Genomic DNA, 22,640 nt, shown 5'->3' on the forward strand with positions numbered 1-22,640 from the left:
TGTGTGTGTGTATCTAGCTTACTATGTTTCAGGCAGTGTTCTAAGCACTTTGCATGTATTCTCTCAGTATGGGGTAGGTACAATTGCCCCAACTTCTAGATGCATAAACTGAGGCACAAAGGGATTAAATAACTTGAATAGATTGTAAGCATCTTCACCTACAAGTCACATTTTTACCTATGCCCCCCACCATACTCCTAGAATAGTGTTTTTCCCAAATGCTCAATAAATGTTTACTGAATTAATTGAAAATAGATGTATGTCATTGGAAAATATCTTCCCTTCATTGGGTTTTAGTGTTCTCCTTTGAGATGTGAAGGGCTTGAGCACCCTTATCTTGAAATTCTTTTTAGTTTATATGCCTGAGGGTTCCTTGGGTTGAGTTGCATGGCAGCCACAAGAATAATTACCATTATAGTTCTCTGAGTGCCAGGCAGTATTAAAAGCACTTAATATGCATTGTTTCCTTTGAGCATCTCAACAGCCCCATGAGAAAGTTATGGTCTTTGTCCATTCCTACTTGACCACATGTGAGGAAATGGGTAGTCAGAAGGAAGTCATTGATCCATGGTCACACCACTAATGGGTGGCTGAGCTCAGATGCCAACTCGGGTCTACCTGACTCCAAAGCCTATGCTCTTAATAACTGAGAAAGCCTTACTTCTGTCAAAGAGAATGACATCTAAGGAACAGTTTTGTCTTCTGTTCCTCCTTCCCATGTATTCTTTTTTTTTTTTTAAATCCTCCTCATCCAAAAGCACATTAGGTTCCCTGGCCTGTATCTTATGGTTTTTACCCCTTTTCTTAGTATTGACGTAAATAATATTTTTCTTGGTATGGGACACATGTGGCATGTATTGACAGCTGATAAACTTTTTGTTGCTGGTATGGTTGTTAATAAACACTAGTGACCTGGTCCTATCTCCCTGAACAGGGACAAATACCATCAGAACCTAGTTTTGTTTGCTGTCAAGAGAATAAAAACTAAAGAACACCATATTAAACAATTTATTCTTTGCATTGATTACCTAACATGCTTATTTTTTATAAAACTCACTTATTTTTGTAATCCTACCTAATAATAGAGTAATATACAAATTGACTGTACCTTTGCTACACCCACAAGCCACGCCCACCAGGAAACAATCCTGCCAGAGGCTTTCCTGGATCGCAGGCAACTGGTGGTTGGCTCCTGAGATCTGTTGACGGGTTGCTGGGGTGCTGCCGAGCCCAAGGCCGAGCCCAAGGCTAGGAAAGCCTCCGCCGGGGGCTTTTCCAGCCTTGGGCACCAGCGGGGAGCTTGCGACGGATCGCAGGCAACTGGCGGTCAGCTCCTGCGATCCATTGCTCGGACGCTGGGGTGTGGCTGAGCCCAAGACCGGGAAAGCCTCTGCTGGAGGCTTTCCCGGCCTTGGGCACCAGCGGAGAACCTGCAATGGATCACAGGCAACTGGGGGTCCGCTCCTGCGAGGGCGTCTGCTCCTGTAGTGGATTGCAGGGAGCTGGAGTCCCCTGCCCAATGGGCGGTGTCTGCATTCACAGGGAGCTGGAGGTCCCCTTCCCAGGCCTAAAGCTTTGGCCAGAGGCTTCAGGCCTGGGCAGGGCACAGCCGGTGATTGGTGTGAACTATAGAGGAAACACCTTTTCTTACTGCACATTGGCTAAGCTTCCTGTATGCCACTGGTAATATTCTCAGTAACTTGGGTAATAAGAATCCAAAAAGGTGATCTAGGGTTTTTCCACCACACTTCTGGAGAAAAAAACAAAGGTCCGCTGCTGGAGGGCTAAGAAATGTCATATCCTGCCCTAGCCGGTTTGACTCAGTGGATAGAGCCTCGGCCTGCCCACAGCAGGGTCTGGGTTGATTCTGATCAAGGGCATGTACCTAGGTTGCAGGTTCCTCCCTGGACGGGGCCCAGATCAGGGCTCATGCAGGAGGCAACCAATCAAAGTGTTCCTCTCACTTTGATGTTTCTCTCTGTCTTTCCCTTTCTCTTCCACATTCTCTAAAAGTCAATAGAAACATATCCTTAGATGAGGATAAAAAAAAAAAGAAAGAAATGCATATCCTATGAAAGACACATCTTGAAAATGCCTAAAGAAAGTTGTCATTTTTTCTTGGTGAATGGACTGGGGTCGTGTTGATGAAAATACCTTGGTGGCTGTGGTGACTGGCAGTGGCTGCAGCAGCAGGGTGATGGGGCTGGTGCCTTCCCCTGACTAGCCTGGTTGCCTCCCACAAAGGGAGGCCAGACTGCAGCTTAGGCCCGCTTCCTGTGGGGATCGGGTGTAAGCCATCAGTAGGACATCCCCCTGAGGGCTCCCAGTATGTGAGAGGGGGCATGTTGGGCTAAGGGACCCCCCTCCCCTAGTGCTCAAATTTCGTGCACTGGGCCCCTAGTAAGATATATAAAAAACATTCTATATCATTTTAGGCTTAAAGATCCATGTTTATATGCATAGAATGAGATCTGAAAACACATACTAAAATATATTAACCATAGTTATATGTAGGTAGTACAGTTAGGACTTTTTAGATAATTCTATTTTCTTACATGTTTATTCTTATTTTTTTCCTATCGTGAATTTGTATGACTTTTGTAAGAACAGAACACCTTTGTGATCCTGTGAAGACCTTTGTGTTGGCAATGAGAGTTGTGTTGACTGAAGATATGTTCCCTGAGTTGCAATCATCTTTTTCTCTTAGAGGTGCTCTTCAGACACAATGGTGGGTGCTTTGTTGATATTGCTTTCCTCCTCCTCATCCTCCCCCTCTTCCTTCTGGAGTTTATCATCAGGAGTTTCCTTGTTTGCTTTCTGCCTTCTGATATCTGCCTTGATGAATGCAGTGACTGCTGCTCCAAGGGTGAGGAACACACACAGAAAGATGTTCCTGGGCATGGTTCCATAGTGTTCAATAATCTGGCCCTGGGAGATGGTGAAGATGATCCTGAATTCCTGGGCAGATATGTTGAGGAGGCTAGATGACATGCCTTCTGATTCTGGGTACATTAGCTTCACAGAAAACTCAAATCCCAGTGGGAGATAACCAGTCACAAAGAAGCCCATTGTGCCAGCAGTTATGAACACTACCCACAGGTGTCCCAGATTCAAGGTCATTGTGTACACCACCATGCTCAACAGAGTCATGATATAGACCACTAGGATTGTATCCTTATAGATTTTGGACATATCCAGCCAGATGCCTGAGATTACAGCCCCAAACATTCCTGCGATGATGATGGTCAGGCCAATTCTTCCAGCATTTGATTCTTCTCCTGGGTAGTGCAAGATCACCATGCGATTCAGCAGAGTGGACAAGACATAGAAAGCTCCAGCATTCAGACCATAGGTGATGACTAGCAGCACAAAGTTGAGGTTTTTGAAGAGCTGGACAATGGAACTTAAGTATGAAACATCAGGGGATTCCAAAGCATAGTTCAGGAATTGGACCCTGCTGGGGGGATATTTAGGCTTTTCTTTGAATATGATGATGACAAGGATGAAAAAAAGAGTGGAAAAACCTCCTATTATGCAGAACATTATGCTGATGTGATAGTCAAACTTGTCCTGGTCTTCAATATTGGGTACCCAAATGGGAGGTACCAAGAAACCAATTGCAATTCCAAACTGATTGCCTAAGACAGCTATGGAGCAGGCCTTTTAAACCTCATTGGCCCCAAACCAGATGAAAGAGATGCAGGATGGCATGCCCAGGATGAAGACCTGGGCCACAGAGCAGATGACCTGGCTCAGTGCAGTGACTGCGAAGAGATATGGCTTCAGGCTGCCCAACTTCACCCAGGCCCCCAAGCAGTTAAGAGTGGAGCTGGTGAGGGCAATGGTGCACAGGCCAAATTTTTCCAGCACCCATGCCACCAGCAGTAGTAGAAAGATGTAGGTTAGCATGTAGTACATGGACAGCCAGTCAATGGCAAAGGGACTGACCTGGTAAAAGTTCATGAAGACGTTACTGATGGAGCCATACTGGATCCACTGAAAGACATTGCACGTTGAGTAGCAACTAAACAACAGGACCACTGTTCAACTGTGCTTGCTCACCTTGATCATACTGAGGTCCTCAGGGCCTGAGCTACTGGAGTGGGCTGAGCTACTTGAGTGGACCAAACCACCAGGTTGGGCCAAGGAACTAGGGTGGGCTGAACTTCTGGTGTACACAGAGAGGCTGAGAAGGGAAGACATGCTGGGGTGTGCCTGGAGCTCATACTCCTGCTCAGAAGTGCCATTCCTCTCCTCCAGGTTGGGATCTTCATTCACCATGACCAAGGTCTCTCTTAGAGCCCTGGGCTAGTGCTGAGAACTCTGGCAGTCTAAAGTGACAGTACCCTTGGCTGGTCCCCTAAAGGTGACAGGGCACTTGTCCTAGTCTGTCCCAGAAGAAACGGAGACTTAAGCTTGCATAAAAGCCACAAGTTGGTCTCCCAATGCTCACCTCCAAACCTTGGCCCCAACTTTTCTATAGGGACCGTTGTCCCTGACTGCTAACCCTCAGGCCAGCTGCAGACCCTTCAGCTGGGTCCTGGCCCTGAAGATGCCTTCATTACTTCTAAGCATTCTGGCTAGGTACAACCTCTGGTCCAGGAAAGAGTTCTCTCCTTGCTTAGACACTTCACATGACAATTGGTTCCCAGGAGGCTTGGGCCTCGCTCCCTAGGGCCCATGTGACCACCCCGCCCCCATCCCACCAGGAATTCGGGGCCCTCCCCTCCTGTCCTCCTACCTAGCTCCCCTTCACCCCCCTTCTCTGGCCCTCCCAATAACCTTGGGTCCAGCAGCCCAATTGTTTTATCACAGTTTGCCTGGTGCATTCCTCCCCCAACGCCTCCGGCGTCATGGAAACCGCCTGGTTAACCCCCCTGAACTGTCCCTCAAATTCATTTGCCCCCCTCCCAGAGGATACATGAGATAATACCATCAGCCCTTCTGAGATAACTCTCCAAATAGAGTTTACTCCACTCGGTCTACATCTCCTGTGTTATAAATATTTATTTTAAACTCTCCTGAAGATTCACTGGAGATTCAGACTTAGCCCTGGCAGATGGCCTGAGAGGCCAGCTTTCATAACTGGATTCTTCTGATGATCTAAGCCTTTCTGATTAGTTTCCATCTGCATGGACTAGTTTATTTTGTTGCCTTGGCTTTTTGAGACTTTTTTGTATGTGATGTATTCATGACAACCAGTTGCTTTTGTTCGAAGGAAACCCACCTTTGAGGAACAAATGAAAATATGCTTTTCTCACCCCAAAAAACATAATTTTAGATGTGATAAAATAGCATCTACAAACATTACTAAGGGGCCAGGTGCCAAATATAATAGTGTTAGCATATGCCTTTGTTTATCATACTTAGTTGTATTTGCCAGTTTACTTGTCCACACACCCCTCCTCCTCACTCTACTGTGAACTCCTTAAGGGCAGGTCTGTGTTTAAATCACTTTTATACCTCAAGGTTCTAATACATATTAAAAATAGAATAACAATGAAAAATAACATGGTCTCTGCACAAAGGATAATTTACAAGCTTCTGAAGTTTTTGGAGATATCTTGAGGATTGAGTTCCTCATCTGTTCAGTAGGTGCAGTAGTGATTTCAGAGTGGTTGCTTGGAGAGTCTTGCTTTTCTCCCCCAGCTTCTTCTTAGTCTCCTTGTCCTTCAGGGTCATGCTTGCATCAGCAAATCCTGACTCTTTCACACTTGGCAATGAAGAGTTTAAAATCTGTTTATAAAGAATGTCAAAACTTCATTTTAACTCTATGTAGAAGCTTTCACATGTTATCATTTTATTTGGAGTCCTAATTAGATCTTAGAAGTTGCCATCTCTGCTCACATATTCTCTGAGTCTGAAGCCAATGAAATAAATCATTAAAATATTTAATTCAGCTACCAGAAACAATAATGAGGACAAATATCTTGGAGGCCCAAATCGATTATCTGTGCTGCCATTCCATCTGTGACAGCTGGTTCTCCACTTGTCCCTAAATGTTTGTAAGTGCAAGGGCCATAAGACCATAGTAAACGGAATTACAAAACTATGGCTTCTAAAAGTGAAGCCTGACCTTTCCTTTAGAAATTTATGGCATTGGAATTGAACAAATTCATGTTGAAGATATAGAGATAAATAGCACTGGACCTTGACCACCACCTCCGTGGTTGACAAGCTGGATGGCCTGGGTAAGTCTCCAAACTGCTCTGTGGTTCTGTGGAGTCATCTAACAAGTGAGGGTACTCAATCTTGAATGCCTCTGTTGAGTTACCAGACAGCTTAAGGACACCTCTGTGTATGGAATGTGCTCCATAAGTTGGAAGGTGCATGCAAGCAGGAGGAGTTCCTCTTAGGATGGCTACTGGGTCACAGATCTAGCATTAGAGGTCCAAGTTTGCTTCAGATCCAGTTTACAAACATACAAGACTAGCATTCCCATAGTTTGCTGACTCTGACTTACACAATTCTGGTCACTCACATTACTTCTGGAATCCTGCTAGTGTCCAGAGAAGTCAACAGTGCTTCCCCTCAATGTATACCAAGCATGCCATGTTTTTTTACACAATAGAAATGATCTTGAAGCATTGAATGAAAATCACATAGTCATACAACAACTCATATTTACTTGAGGGAAGTTAACTTTTGCAAGAGCCTGTGATGAATTATTTTGTAAAAGAAAAAGCCCTTTGGTAATGGAAATAATCATATTCTATCTTTTAAGTTTAAATACTTAGGTCATTTTTTTCTTAGTCATGCCAGCCTGCAATGTATTCTAAAGTATTGTAATGTAAAATAATCTGTTATACCATATTCTAAAAAGATGATGATGTAATTTAAGTGTTTAATAAATTAAAAGTTAATACTTATTAATTGTGATAGTAACTACACCTGTTTATTGAGGGCTTGTTATATGCCCCACACTGTGCTAACTACTTTATATGCTCTATTTTATTGGACCCTCACTATTTGATACATATAATGAAGGTGGGTTATAGTAGTTTATATTGTATAAATTTTGGAGCCTGAGTCATGGGGCTGGGAGAGAACATAGAGGGTCTCAGGTTCAGAGGAGGATCCTGTGTCCCAGAAATGGAAATAAATTCCTCTTGAGTCACTCAGCAAGTTATTGGAAAGGTTGGGATTAGAAAAGATGCTTTCCAGTTCCCAGCCCAGTGCATGTTTCCCCCATCACCCTATCTCTACTGCACACAACACCTCATGATATATGGATGCCATATCAGTGCAGTTGCAGGTTAAGGAATGAAAGAATCGCCAATAGGTTTTATATTTTAAAGTGCCCAGCAGCCCTGAGTCCAGCACCTTTTGTACCTGAGGCTTGTTTAAGTCTGGTGAGAGTTGATTAGATAAAGAATCCTACTGAAAAACAATGTTAATATTAATAATGGCCTTGGTAAAATATAGTAAAGAAGAATAGAATTTCAAATGGAAAAATGTTGAAGGAAATAGAAAATCATACAGGACACAGTAGTGGGCCCGATATAATTTAAAGAAGGTTTGGGCAAACTTTATCTGTAAAGGGCCAGATAGTAAATATTTGATGCTATGCAATTTATATGGTCTCTGTTGCAATTACTGGACTTTGCCATTGTAATATGAAAGAAGACATGGACTGTACAGAAACACATCATCATGTCTGTATTTCAATAAAACTTAATTTATAAAACAGGTGGCAGGCTGGAATTGGTTTATGAGCCATAGTTTGCTGACTTCTGACTTACACAATCCTGGTTCTATATCAAAGAGTGTGAGTTGGTGTGCTTATGACTGCTTTGGGGTGTGTATTTTCCTTTTGTCAGGCAGACAGGAAATGGATAAGTCCAAGTTAAGGTAGAGCAGTCCAATGTTGCCCAATGTCCCTAGTTACCTGTGAGTGTGCCAAAGTCCCCATTTCTTGGAGGGTATTCCTTACTGATAGACTGGCTATTAAGTTTCACTGTTCTTTTTGGAAACACAGCTTAAGAGGTATTTTGAGCAGTGAAGTCATATCAGCTAATATGTCTCTTAGTGGTAATGAGAAGAAACTCCAACCTTGGACTCCCTAAATACCAGGCCCTCCAAACGGCTCCTCTGAACTTAATGTCCCCATTGTTTTCCCTATTCAGTCAAAAGTATTTATGAATAATGATAATGATGGTCATGGTGGTTAATATTTATTGAGGTCCTTCTATGTACCAGGCAATTTAACTGACATTAATACATTTTCATCATTGGTCTCTACCAACAACTTTATAAGGCAGATACTATCATTTCCTGCATTTTGCACAATTTTGACAATTGAGGCTCAAAGAGGTTTATGACTTCATCGGGGTCAAAGAGCAATTAAGTTGCTGCAGCAGATCTAAAGCCCAGGCTGGGTGATGATAAAGTCTATGGTCTTTACCACTCTACTACACCTCCATCTCTGCTCCAGGTTTTTGAAGACACAGTGAGTCATCTTCCTCTGAATCTGGGTCTGAAAATGTTTTCTCACTTCTTCCTCTCCCATATTACTCCTGTCTGTGCTTGATTCCCAGTCTCTGGCCTGTAGCACTTTATACCCAGACTGCTGTAGTGGCTCCTGACTGGCTTCTATTTAAAACAGCTCTATTGAGCACCTTGTTACTTAAGAACATTTTTATCACTTCAAAAACAAGCCACAAAATCTTTTCATATAAATGGAATTGCAGAATATGTAAACATGTTTTCAAGGTTCATTATGTTTTCAAAGTTTGTCCATGTGGTAGCTTATGTCAATACTTCATTTTTTATGGCCCAATAATATTCCATTGTATGATAGACCATAGTTTTTTATTCTTTCATCTATTGATAGACATTTGGGTTGTTTTCACCTTTTGTATATTCTGAAGTAATTGGCCTCTTAAATGTATTCTGCACAGCACTTTCAGATCAATTTTCCTAAAGTGCAGCTCTTACCATGTCACTCCTCTGATTGAAAAGTAATTTCTATCACATGATCTCATTCATATGTGGAGTCTAATGAACAAAATGAACTGTTGAACAAAATAGATCCAGAGATATAGAATGGTGGAACAGAATTTTGAATCTCAGAGAGAAGATGGGGGTGGGTGGGTGGTGGGTAGGAAGAGATCAACCAAAGAACTTGTATATATCTATGCATAACCCATGGACACAGACAATAGGGTGGTAGAGGCCTGGGGTGAGGGAGGGCTATAAGGTGTCAATGGGAGAAAAAAGATGACATATGTAATATGTTCAACAATAAAGATTTTTTTTTAAAAAGAATGTCATCTCTGATTTCCCATTGCCTCTAGGACATTGTTTAAACTCCAAGTTTGGATGTTATTGTGGGAAAATACCTGAAAAGGAGTGAATGCTTATGCTGGGATAAGAATTTTGAGGGAACTGTTCCTTACTCAGCATGGAGCCTTCTCACATTGATGAACTCTTTCTCACAATGATGGGCCCTTCTCACATTACTGCAGCTTCCTGTGAACTCCCCCTTCCTTTTTATTATTCAGGGCTCTCCCATCTGTATTGCCTATGTGACACTCAGCATGTGCTGCTGCACATTGGTAGAAAGATACATCTCTATGTGTCTCATTTCCTTTTCTGATCTTGGAACCCCTTGAGGTCAGAGATCAAGTATGACTCATAACGATGGTCACAAGTGTAATAATAATACCTATCATTTGTTGGAGGCATTGTTATGTGCCAGGCCCTCAGTTAGGTCCTTTCAGTCCTTAACTAACAAACCAAGCCATCAAGGTAAGTGCTTTTATTTCAATTTCACAGATGAGGAAATAGGTTCTGAGTGTCTAAATAGCCTGTATTTGGTGACTCAGAAGGTAAACGATAGAGCTCAGGAACATCTGACTCCAAATTCATTCCTCCACAATGCTGTGGTGACAAGGACTCATTTTTCTCTTCCTGTCTCTCCTCTTCTTCCTCCTCCTCCTTCGTCATTAGATATCATCACTACCACTTGGCAGATGAGGAAATTAAGGTGCAGACAAGTTAGATGTCTCCTCCAGGGTCACATTCTTAGTGTATGATGACTCGGGGACTTTAAAATTAGAAACTTCTATCTGTAAGCATATTTTTATTTTCCCTGACTGTACTATGGCATTAGTATGTGATGGGGCCTCAGTGAGCTCTTTGATATTTGATAATTGCCATGTTATAAAACAGTAGGGAGGAGAAGATGCACATATATAAACAACAATAGAAACTATAAGATGCTCTATTGTGACAAGGATTATAAATGCTATGCAAATTTGAGAAAAGTTATGAGAGCTTCATAGATGAGGGAATCCTGATGCTAGACCTTGAAGGTGGGATGAGCTTAGTGGGGCAGAGAGGAAAAAGTGAAAGAGACAAAAAGAGGGAGATAGCAGAAGAGATTAAAACCTTCCCCTGGGACCATTCTCCCAGTCCAGTTTTCCACACTGACCCACATTCTCTAACAGTCTTGACCTGTTCTAATTACTATTGGGACAGCTGTTAAGAAACAAATAGTTGCATAATATGGACATGAGCATGTGGTTTTGGATTAACCTTATATTTCTCAAAGGGACAGTCAAGGACATTATACATTTGGATGATGTCTATCAGAATTGCTTTAAGTTCTATTTTAAATAAACTTGTTTTGGTGACTATATCAACACCATTTTAATGACTTTAATTTGTGGGAGATTTCACAAAAGCAGCCACCTATGCATGAAAGTGTGAATCTTGTACAGATGTAGTTACAGCATGCTGTGGCTGCAAGTCAGCACTCTCATAAGGCATTAGCCCTAAGCAAAGGCCATAGCCTACGTCGGTTCTCCTCTTTACTTGTTTGGTTCCGTGTTGTGAAATATGGAAGCAAACAGCACAAGCATAAACTCTTTATTTTTTATTGTTGAAAGTATTATAGATGTCTCCTGTTACCCCCTCCCTGCTTTGCCCCTCTCCACCCAGCCCCCACCCTACCCCAGGCCTAAACCACATTATTGTCTGTGTCTATGGGCTAATGCATATATGTTCTTTGGTTAATCTCTTCCAGTCCCACACTCCCACCCTTTCAATCTCTCTCGCCTCGGAGATCTGTGAGTCTCTTCCAAGCCTAAACTCTTGAATTAATCCAAGTTCAGGATAGCCCAATTTCTTAAGAAAACACAGTCCTATAGAATGCCTTGGCTGCATTTTCCCAGGAAGTCCCCCAAGAGACTACAAGGACTGAAGATAGCACAGACCATGTTAGATGCCTGGGTCTCTACTGAGGGAGCCTGGGTTGGGTTGGAAGCCTACCATTGCTTTAGGCTCTGCTTTGCATTTCTCTCAAAAGCCTTTCTCTTTCCTCAGAACAATCCAGTTGTAAATGCTACTTGAAATTCTAATGGTTTATCATTGTTTATACAATTAACTTGTATTTCCAGAGTACTGTTTTCTTCTCATCTTCTGAAATTGTTCTGTAGTAGTGTCCCAGAGTTGTTTTAGGAGGTGCATCTGGTAGTCTACTGAGATATTAAACTGATTTTTTTAATCTGCATTTATTTTCATTTACTACAGTTTTAAAGTGAGTATATTGGGGCCTGAATGTATTTCTCTTTTATTGCAGAATCCTCTCTAATAAAATGGTAATATGCAAATTAACCATCACTCTGCTACATAAACCACGCCCACCAGCCAAGCCACGCCCACCAGCCAATCAGGGCGAGTATGCAAATTAACCCCAATCCAAGATGGCTACAGCCACAGTGAGCAAGGTTTCCCAGGTAACAGAGCAAGCCAAGCTTTCCATAGCCGTTGCAGGCCTAAGCCTCCACTCAAGCTACAAAGTTTCAATTATAGAAGGTAAACAAATTCAAACAAATGGCAGCAGAATGGAGCTTGAGAGAGCAGGCCAGGGTTGCCGGCGGCAACAGGGGAAGCAAAGCTTTCCGCACACCCTGGCCGGGCTCACCCGCTTAAGGCTACAAAGTTTCAATTGTAGAAGGTGAATTAACTGCCACAGAGATGGCTGCCGCCCTGGAGGGAGCAGCAGGCTTGGCTCCGCTCCAGGCTACAAAGTTTCAATTGTAGAAGGAAAATAAATTTCAGATACCAGGGCCTCCCCTTGGGTTGCCAGGGGGCGTGGCCGGCCTGCAAACCACCACAGGCCCCTCACTCAGGCCGCCCCACACCCCAAGGGAACCCCCACCCTTATCTGTGACACCCTTCAGGGCAAACCAGCTGGCTCCCACCCGTGCACCAGGCCTCTATCCTATCTAATAAAAGAATAATATACAGATTGATCATCACTGCAACACACAATATAGCTGCCCCCATGTGGTTAAAGATCCTGCCCCCATGTGGACACAAGATGGCCACCACAAGATGGCCAGCAGGAGAGGGCAGTTGGGAGGCACCCGGCCTGCAAGGGAGGGCAGTTGAGAGGGACCAGGCTTGCAAGGGAGGGCAGTTGGAGGTGATCAACCCTGCAGGAGAGGGCAGTTAGGCGTGACCAGGCTGGCAGAAGAGGGAAGTTGGGGGCAAACAGGCTGGCAGGGGAGCAGTTAAGCATCAACCAGGCTGACAGCAGAGTGGTTAGGGACAATCAGGAAGGCAGGCAGGCAAGCAGTTGGGAGTCAGCAGTCCTGGATTGTGAGAGGGATGTCCGACTGCCCGTTTAGGCCTGATCCCACCAGGAGTCCCAGATTGGAGAGGGTACAGGCTGGGCTGAGGGACAACCCCCTGCCGTGCACGAATTTCATGCACCGGGCTTCTAGTTATTATATATTTATTCTGAAGATCTTATATTTCCTCAAATTGTATTTACTTCTCTTGAAAGGCAAAGTAACACCCAATCTCCACTGAATATTTTTTCAAAAATTTTAAACTTGTTTCTCACTTAAAAATATGTTATCGTGTTGGATTAAAAACCATAAATAATATAATGATTTCAAAACAAATGCTGTAGTTGGAATATAAGTAAAATAAATTGCACCTGTTGTTAGATATTTACAGCAGACTATTCAATAGCTTTTGGCTTAAAGGTTGATTACAAAGTACATTTATTGATTTCTAAGTAAACCACTCATCTCTGGAGGCATAGTGGACTATTGGCTTCTTGTCAGAATGGCTTTGAGGAGAATATGTCCTTTGGTTCTAATGCCAGCTTCTCAGTAGAGGTGAGAGTTGGTTCTCTGAGTCCAGTGCATTTAGGGTTTAGCAGCAAAGTTTTCCCTACGTTGATAGATTGTTTAATTTGAATGTGCATGAGTCATGTTTGAGGATTGGTCAAACTCAGAGCATGTTGGCCTTACAAAAGATGTTTCCTTTACCAAAACTGGCACCAAGTTACTTGAAAGCCACATGAAAGCTGCTATAACATTAGCATGAACAGAGCTTAGGAGTATACCTACAAGAAAGTTTCAGAGGAAAATTAAATATCGATTGTACAAAATAATTTCAATCTCAAAAATCCAAATTATTTTAGTCATCTGTTACCATGGCAGGACTAAAGGAGATGAATGTCACCCACTTCTTGTTATGAAAGAAAAAAGGCATGGAGTCTGAACGAGAGGAACAGACTTGGAAAAAACCTCTTAGCTTCTTAAGAAGAGTAATCCTAAAATGGTCCTCTTAAGTAAGGATGATAAATGTAAATTAATGGTTTGGACACCACTGATACTAATGTAATATACATTAAATATAATTGATTATGGTATTTGATATAATTACATGTCATATAAAAATAGATTGCTCCTCTTGCTTGATCTTTTCAATGTGTCTTATGAAGATGCTAGCTAAGCCATAGCAACTACTTTTCTTGGCTTGTGGTATTGTGGGAAAAGAGCAGAGGACGGATGGCAGTAAATCCATTTCTTCTACTTGGGCCAAGGAATGTGGGTCATGTATAAAGTTAGCAATGTCCATTTCCCTTTTGTCATACGAGTGATCACATCCCTACATTGAGGATTGGTGTCTGAGCTTTTTCTTTTCAAGAAAGTGGGGATTATCATGAAGTTTTTCACCTTTATTGGCTAGTGGATGAGTCCTATTGTTTGCAGGTACTCATGCCTTTTAAAGGGAAAAAACAAAACAAAACACTCTTCCTCTTCCTTGTATCACAGCTCCCCTGAAGGCTCCTTACCTGGGCCCTTGAAGTGCCAAGTTTCTACATGTTAGTCTGCCTTCCCTGAGTTGGCTATGTTTGGGGGTTTGTTCTTTTGATAAAATTCCTAGTGTTTATTGTCAGTGCTGCTCAGAGTTTCCCACTCTCATTCTTATCTGCCTGTTATCATCCCTCCTCCCTGTCTCTTCTTTTCTTTTGTTGCTTCCTCTCTCTTCTTTCATTTCTTAATTTCTCTCACTTGTAGGTGCGAGCATATCCTGATTGAGGTTGTTGTTTGGTAGCTTTTCCCCACTTCCATAATATCCTGCATGTGTGTCCTTAGTACATGGTCTATTGATCATAGTAAAGCTGTGTTTCAAGCTGAGGCCATCTGCTCTGCAAACCCTGCTCATACGCTGTCCCAATGAAGTTGTTTTGCCTCCCTGGTGGTTTTTTTAGTCTCTCTCTCTCTCTCTCTCTCTCTCTCTCTCTCTCTGTGTGTGTGTGTGTGTGAGTGTGTGTGCCCTCCTTACACTCAAGTCTGCCTCTCAGTTGCTGCCAGTAACTTCAGGTTATTGTTCCAGACTTTTTGGACTTAATTAATCCAGGAGTAAGTTGTCATTTTCATGACCAGAGTTGTCTTCTAACATAGCAGTTTTCACATATTTTTGGTTTATTTGTTTTGCTTTGTATTCGTCTAACAGTAATTCTTATACTCTCTGAAATCTTATGCCAAATCCAATATTTCTGACAGGCCAAATTGGAGCTACTTTGCTTGAACTTTTGGTGGGGAGTTCAGTGCTTGCTTTCTCCTGCTCCCCCCTTAAGGGCCCAATGAGGGATTCATGAAGATTACTGTGTTTCTTCATAGCAGGGTTTGATATACCCCTGGTCTTGTCCCCTCTTTTAATTCATAGGTGGGGGCAGGGGAGAGGACATGGTACAGAAAAGCTCAAGGATAGAAAGTTGAAGTATTGTGCGACTAGGAGCCTAGTCATTGGTCCTGAATGAACCAAAAGCACAAACCTCAAGTCTACATTTGTAACAGTATTCTGACAGCTGTCAGCCCTTCTTGGGGCTTAGGTGTAGTAGAATCATTGTTCTTTTGAGGCAGAAAAGAAACCCCTAACACTATTGCCTTCATCAAAAACCCCAGACAGAATCAGCCATACACAGCAGTTTGGCAGGTTATTATGTCTTTGATGAATATTAGTTAAGTGAGTAAGATTTGTTCTTATCTTATAATGAGGTGGTTGTTTTCAACTGTTATTCCAAGAAGAGAGGTTGGATCAGTCAGACCCAGCAAACATATACTAACTTGATTCACCTGGCTATGTCATTCGAAGGCCAGGGCTAAGATGGGTGTGCTTGTAGGCATTGAGTTGCCATAGGAAGCAAGGCAGGGAGCTAAGAGACCACCATGGTGGGGTGGGGAGGATAAAGAGAGCAGCTCTACTCTTTACTGTTAGGGGGTACAGAGGCAGGCTGTCAGGAAAGGGGCTCTGGGCCAAAGGTTGCTCATATTGGGGAGGCCTTATTGACAGAGTGGTGAGGGGTAGTTCTATCCTCTTTTTAGACTCCTTTTAGTTCTGGAGTTGTGTAGTGGGCTCCCTCTAACAACTCTTAGCTGGTCATCCTCACCATTATTTCCCTGTTTGAAGCCCTCCTCTTTCCAACCTAGACTATCAGGAAAGCACAGCAGTAATCTACATTTGTATCAGTATTCTGACAGCTGTCAGCCCTTCTTGGGGCTTAGGTGTAGTAGAATCATTGTTCTATTGAGACAGAAAAAAACCCTACACTATTCCCTTCATCAAAAACCCCAGACAGAATCAGCCATACACAGCAGTTTGGCCCGGAGCCCCTTTCCTGAGAGCCTGACTCTGTATCTCCTAACAGTAGAGAGTGGAGCTGCTCTCTTTATTCTCCCCAATGCTTTCTGCCTCCATACTTTCTGGTTGTTTAGTTTTTATTTTATTTATATTATTTATTTTATTTTTATTGAATTTATTGACAGAACAGGGACAACAGTATGGCCATAGCCAGGGGGAAAGGAGGTGGGAGGAAGTGATTGTTTTTTAATGTTTATGGTGAAATGTGTATACAGAAGAGTACATATAAGATATTTGTGAAGATTAAAATTAATTATGATGAAAAAATAAAATGAACCCCCATGGGTCTACCATGTAGCCTGGGAAATAGAATAATACTACCTGTACTTTAGAAGCCTGAATTAGACAACCTTGCTAAATACTCTTAATATAATTATAATAATTTATAAGATTTTTTAGCTCTATGTAGTCAATCATATCATCTGCAAATAATGACAGTCTTATATCTTTCTTTCTGGTCCTTAAGCTGACGTTTCCATTGCTTCACCTAACTGCACTGGTTAAGACCTGTTAGTGCAATGTTGAATCAAAGTGGACATTCTTTTTTGTTCCTGATTTTAAATGGAATACTTACAATATTTCACTGCTGAGTTATGATGCTTTCAGATTATTTGGTATGCATAGGTTTTATTAGGTTGGAAAAATAATCACCTATATTAGCTAATAAATTTTATTGTGAGTGGATATAAATTTTTATCAAATATATTTTCTGTATGTTTTGAGATTATAACCTAGCATACTTTTTTTTCTTTTGTTCTCCTTTAGTCCTCTAAAGCATTAGTATACTCATAGAATTTTTAATGTTAAAATAAACTTAAATTCTTGGAATTAACCTAACTTGGTCACAAATTATTTTCATATTTTGCTAGATTGCACTTGCTAATATATTGTTCAGCATTTTTACATTTATGTTCACAAGTTATACTAGTATATAGACCTTTCTCTAATATTCCTGTCTATTTTAAGTGCCAAGGTGGCAGTTTCATAATAAAATGAGTTAGGAAATATTCCTTTCTTCTTTTCTCCCAAAGTGTATGTATAAGATTGGAATTATCTGTTCCTTGAATGTTTAAAAATTTCTTTGGCCTTACATTTGTTTAATGGAATGTTTAAAAATTATTGATGTTTATATAGGACCATTATTGAGTCAATTTAAAAATTATATTTCTCAACTAACTTGGATATTTCATCAAAATTTCCAAATTTATGGGCATAAAGTTTCTCATAGCATTATTTGACATTTAAATACATTAATGCATCTATAGTTATGCCCTGTTTAATTCTTTTTTAAAAGTTCTTTATTGATTAAGGTATTACATATGTGTCCTTGTCCCCCCCATTTCCCCCTATTCCCCCAATCATGCCCTCACCCCACTGTTGTCTGTGTCCAGTGGTTAGGCTTATATGCATGCATACAAGTCCTTTGGTTGATCTCTCCCCCTTACCTCCACCCTCCCCTACCTTCCCTCTGAGGTTTATGGTCTGATCGATGCTTCTCTGTCTCTGGATCTGTTTTTGTTCATCAGTTTATGCTGTTCATTATATTCCATAAATGAGTGAGATAATGTGATATTTATCTTTCTCTGACTGGCTTATTTCACTTAGCATAATGCTCTCCAGTTACATCCATGCTGTTGCAAATGGTAAGAATTCCTTCTTTTTTACCGCAGCATAGTATTCCATTGTGTGGATGTACCACTGTTTTCTAATCCATTCATCTGCTGATGGGCACTTAGGCTGTTTCCAAATCTTAGCTATGGTGAATTTTGCCATTATGAACATAAGGGTGCATATATCATTTTTGATTGGTGTTTCTAGTTTCTTGGGATATATTCCTAGAGGTGGGATCACTGGGTCAAATGGGAGTTCCATTTTTAGTTTTTTTGAGGAAACTCCATAATGTTTTGAACAGTGGCTGCACCAGTCTGCATTTCCACCAGAAGTGCATGAGGGTTCCTTTTTATCAGCATCCTCGCCAGCACTTGACATTTGTTGATTTGTTAATGATAGCCATTCCGAAAGGTGTGAGATGGTACTGCATTGTTGTTTTGATATGCATCTCTCAGATAATTAATGACTTTGATCATGTTTTCATATGTCTCTTGGCCTTCCTTCAGTCTTCTTTTTAAAAGTATCTATTTAGGTCCTTTGCCCATTTTTTTATTGTGTTGTTTATCTTCCTTTTGTTAAGTTGTATGAGTTCCCTGTAAATGTTGGAGATTAAACCCTTATCAGTGATAACATTGGCAAATATGTTCTCTCATGCAGTGGGCTTTCGTGTTGTTTTGTTGATCGTTTCTTTTGCTGTGCAAAAGCTTTTTATTGTGATGTAGTCCAATTTGTTTATTTTCTCTTTAGTTTCCATTGCCTTAGGAGCAGTATTGGTGAAGAAATTGCTTCGGCATATGTCTGAGATTTTTCTGCCTGTGGTTTCCTCTAGTATATTTATGGTTTCCTGTCTTATGTTTAAGTCCTTTATCCATTTTGAGTTTATTTTTGTGTATGGTGTAAGTTGGTGGTCTAGTTTCATTTTTTTTGCATGTATCTGTCCAATTTTCCCAACACCATTTATTGAAGAGACGGTTTTGACTCCATTGTATTTTCATACCTCCTTCGTCATATATTAATTGAGCATAGTGGTTTGGGTCGATTTCTGGGTTCCCTATTATATTCCATTGGTTTATATGTCTGTCCTTGTGCCAGTACCAGGCTGTTTTAAGAACAGTGGCTTTGTAATACAGCTTGATATCTGGTATTGAGATCCCACCTACTTTGTTCTTCTTTCTCAGGATTGCTGTGGCTATTCGGGGTCTTTTTTTATTCCAGATGAATTTTTGGAGAGTTCGTTCTAGGTCTGTGAAATAGGCCAGTGGTATTTTAATGGGGAGTGCTTTGAATCTATAGATTGCTTTGGGTAGTATGGACATTTTAATGATTCTGATTCTACCAATCCATGAACATGGTATGTTCGTTCATCTGTTTATGTCTTCCTCTATCTCTTTTTTCAGTGTCCTGTAGTTTTCCGTGTATAGGTCTTTTACCTCCTTAGTTAAGTTTATTCCTAGGTATCTTAATTTTTTTGGTGCGATGGTAAATGGGATTGCCTTTTTAGTCTCTCTGTCTGTAAGTTCACTATTGGTGTATAGAAAGGCCGTAGATTTCTTGGCGTTAATTTTGTATCCTGCTACATTGCCGAATTCATTTATTAAGTCTATTAGTTTTCTGACGGAGTCTTTCGGATTTTTTATGTACAATATCATGTCGTCTGCAAATAAAGACAGCTTTACTTGTTCTTTTCCAATTTGGATGCCTTTTATTTCTTCTTCTTGTCTAATTGCAATGGCTAATACTTCCAGTACTATGTCAAACAGGAGTGGTGAGAGTGGGCAACCCTGTCTTGTTCCTGTTCTTAGGTGAAATGGTTTTAGTTTTTGCCCATTGAGTATGATGCTGGCTTTGGGTTTTTCATATATGGCTTTTATTATGTTGAGGTATGATCCTTCTATTCCCACCTTGCTGAGAGTTTTTATCAAAAAAGTATGTTGGATTTTGTCAAATGCTTTTTATGCATCAATTGATATGACTATGTGATTTTTATCTCTCAATTTGTTTATGTGATGTATCATGTTTATTGATTTCCAGATATTGTACCAAGCATGCATCCCTGTGATAAATCCTACTTGGTCATGGTGTATGATCTTTCTGATGTACTGCTGGATCTGATTTGCTAGAATTTTGTTGAGAATTTTCTCATCTATATTCATGAGGGATATTGGCCTGTATTTCTCTTTCATTGTGTTGTCTTTATCTGGTTTTGGTATTAGGCTGACACTGGCTTCATAGAAGGAGCTTGGAAGTGTTCCTTCCTCTTGAATTTTTTGGAATAGTCTGAGGAGGATTGGTTTTAGTTCTTCTTTCAATGTTTGGTAAAACTCCCCTTTGAAGCTGTCTGGCCCCGGGCTTTTGTTTGCTCAAAGCTTTTTGATGAGTGCTTCAATTTCTTCCGTAGTTATCGGCCTATTGAGATTTTTAGATTCTTCCTGATTGAGTTTTGGAAGGTTGGATTTTTCTAGGAATATGTCTATTTTTCTATGTCATCTAGTTTGTTGGAATAGAGTTGTTCATAGTATTTTTTAACAATCCTTTGTATTTCCATGGGGTCTGTTGTTATTTCGCCCCTTTCATTTCTGATTTTGTTTATTTGGGTCCTCTCTCTTTGCTTCCTGGTGAGCCTGGTTAGGGGTTCATCAATCTTGCTTATCCTTTCAAAGAACCAGCTCTTGGTTTCATTGAACTTTTGTATTGTTTTTTTGTTTTTTGTTTTTGTTTTTGTTTTGGTCTCTATGTTATTTATTTCTGCTCTGATCTTTATTATCTCCTTCCTTCTGCTCACTCTGTACTTTTCTTGTTGCTCTCTTTCTAATTCTTTCAGTTGTAGAGTTAGATGATTTATTACCATTTTTTCTTGTTTTTTGAGGTAGGCCTGTAGAGCTATAAAATTCCCTCTCAGGACTGCTTTCATTGTGTCCCATAAATTTTGGGTTGGTGTGTTTTCATTGTCATTAGTTTCCAGGATGTTTTTAATTTCTTGTTTGATCTCTTTGGTAACCCAATCATTGTTTAATAGCATGCTATTTAGCTTCCAAGTGTTTGAATTTTTTGGATTGTTTTCATTATAGTTTATCTACACCAATAAAAGAGAAAAATGCTAATTGACCATACCTTCGCTACGCCCACAGCCAATCAGAGCGAGTATGCAAATTAACCCAGCAAAGATGGCGGTTAATTTGCATATGCGGAGGGAAGGAGGAGTGAAGACTGAAGACAGCATAGAAGGAAGAGGGAGGGAAAGCAGAAAGCAAGGCAGCTTCAGGAGGGAAAATGCAGACAGGGAGGGCTGCAGGTGGCGGCGGCGGGCAGTGGTGTGTGGCAGAAAAGTGTGGGGCAGCAGCAGAAGGGAAAGCATGGGTCAGCGGTGGCAGGATGGAAAGCACAGGGGTGGGCGGCGGCTGTGGGAGGGAAAGCGTGGGGTGGGGGGCAGAGACGGCGGGAGGGAAGGGAAAGCACCAGGTGGTGGCGGGAGGGAAAGTGCGGGGCAGCTGTGGCAGTGGGAGGGAAAGCGCAGGGGGGGCGGCGGATGCAGGAGGGAAAGCGCGGAGGGTGGGGGTTGGCAGCAGCAGGAGGAAAAGCATGGGGTGGGGGGTGGGGGGCAGAGTCAGCAGGGAAAGCTCGGGGGGGCGGGAGAGGTGATGGTGGCAGGAGGGAAGCCCGCTGGAAGCCCTGTTCTTGCAGGAATCTTCCTGCAACGGGACTCTTGTTTCTAATATTATGCCATTGTGGTCTAAGAAGATGCTCGATATGATTTCAATCTTCTTGAATTTGAAGAGACTTGGCCTGTGACCCAATATATGGTCTATTTTTGAAAATGTCCTATGTGAACTTGATAAGAACGTATATTCTATGGCTTTGGGATGAAATATTCTGAAGATATCAATTAAGTCCATCTGATCTAGTGAGTCATTTAGGATTGCTGTTTCTATGCTGATTTTTTGTTTAGAGGATTTATCCAGTTGTGTCAGTGGGGTATTAAAGTCTCCTACTATGATTGTATTGCTATCGACCTCTCCCTTGATATCTTCCAGAAGTTTTTTTTTTTTTTTTTATGTATTTGGGTGCTCCTGTATTGGGTGCATATATGTTTATGAGAGTTATATCTTCTTGTTGAATTGCTCCCTTTAGTATTATGTAGTGGCCTTCCTTATGTCTTGTTATGGCCTTTACTTAGAGGTCTATTTTGTCAGATATAAGTATTGCAACCCCAGCTTTTTTCTCATTTCCATTTGCCTGAATTTGTTTTTCATCACATCACTCTCAGTCTGTATCAATCCTTTGTTCTGAGGTGGGTCTCTTGCAGACAGCAAATATATGGGTCATTTTTTCTTATCCATTCAACTCTCCTATGTCTTTATTTGGAGCATTTAATCCATTTACGTTTAATGTTATTATTGATAAGTACTTGATTGTCATCATTTTTTTTCTTAATGTTTGTGTTTCTTCTTGCCTTTCTGTTTCTTCTTTTTACCGCAATCACTTTGCATTTCTTGCATTGCTGGCTTGGTGGTAATAAACTCTTTTAGCCTTTTTTTGTCTGTGAAGCTCCTGATTACACCTTCAATATGAATGATAGCCTTGCTGGGTATAGTATTCTTGGATTCAGTCCCTTGCATTGCATGACTTTGTATATTTCATTCAATTCCCTTCTGGCTTGGTGTGTTTCTGTTGAGAAATCAGTTGATATTCTAATAGGAGATCCCTTGTAGGTAACTTTCTGTCTCTCTCTGACAGCCTTTAAGATTCTTACTTTGTTGTTGGTGTTTGCCAATTAATTATGACATGTCTTGTCAGTCTTGTGGGGTTCATCTTGTTTGGGACTCTATGTGCTTCTTGGACTTGCATAGTTTTTTCTTGCCAATATCAGGGAAGTATTATGTCATTATTTATTCAAACAGGTTTTCTATTCCTTGTTACTTTCCTCTCCTTCTGGTACCCCTATTATGCAAATGTTGTTTCATTTTGTGTTGTCCCAAATCTCCCTTAGCCTCTCCTCTTGCTTTTTAAATTTTCTTTCCATTTGCTGCTGTGTTTGTGTGTTTTTTTCTACCTTGTCTTCTAATTTGCTGATGCAG

The 22,640-nt window shown here is 41.1% G+C and overlaps 2 protein-coding genes across 3 annotated transcripts in view; one reads left to right on the top strand and one right to left on the bottom strand.

The window, feature by feature from the left end:
- FGF13 (fibroblast growth factor 13) overlaps positions 1-22,640 on the top strand; it is a 695,370-nt gene that overhangs the window by 116,176 nt on the left and 556,554 nt on the right. The gene's annotated exons all lie outside the window — the stretch shown is intronic.
- On the bottom strand, positions 1,833-5,382 carry LOC307096278 (choline/ethanolamine transporter FLVCR2-like). The gene is given in 2 exon segments (XM_079765856.1): positions 1,833-3,663; positions 3,667-5,382. Coding segments are annotated over 2 exon segments (1,257 nt in total). The 5' UTR covers positions 3,964-5,382; the 3' UTR covers positions 1,833-2,703.

This window comes from Cnephaeus nilssonii (genome assembly GCF_951640355.1).
Source record: "Cnephaeus nilssonii genome assembly, chromosome: X".
Classification (NCBI taxonomy): domain Eukaryota; kingdom Metazoa; phylum Chordata; class Mammalia; order Chiroptera; family Vespertilionidae; genus Cnephaeus; species Cnephaeus nilssonii.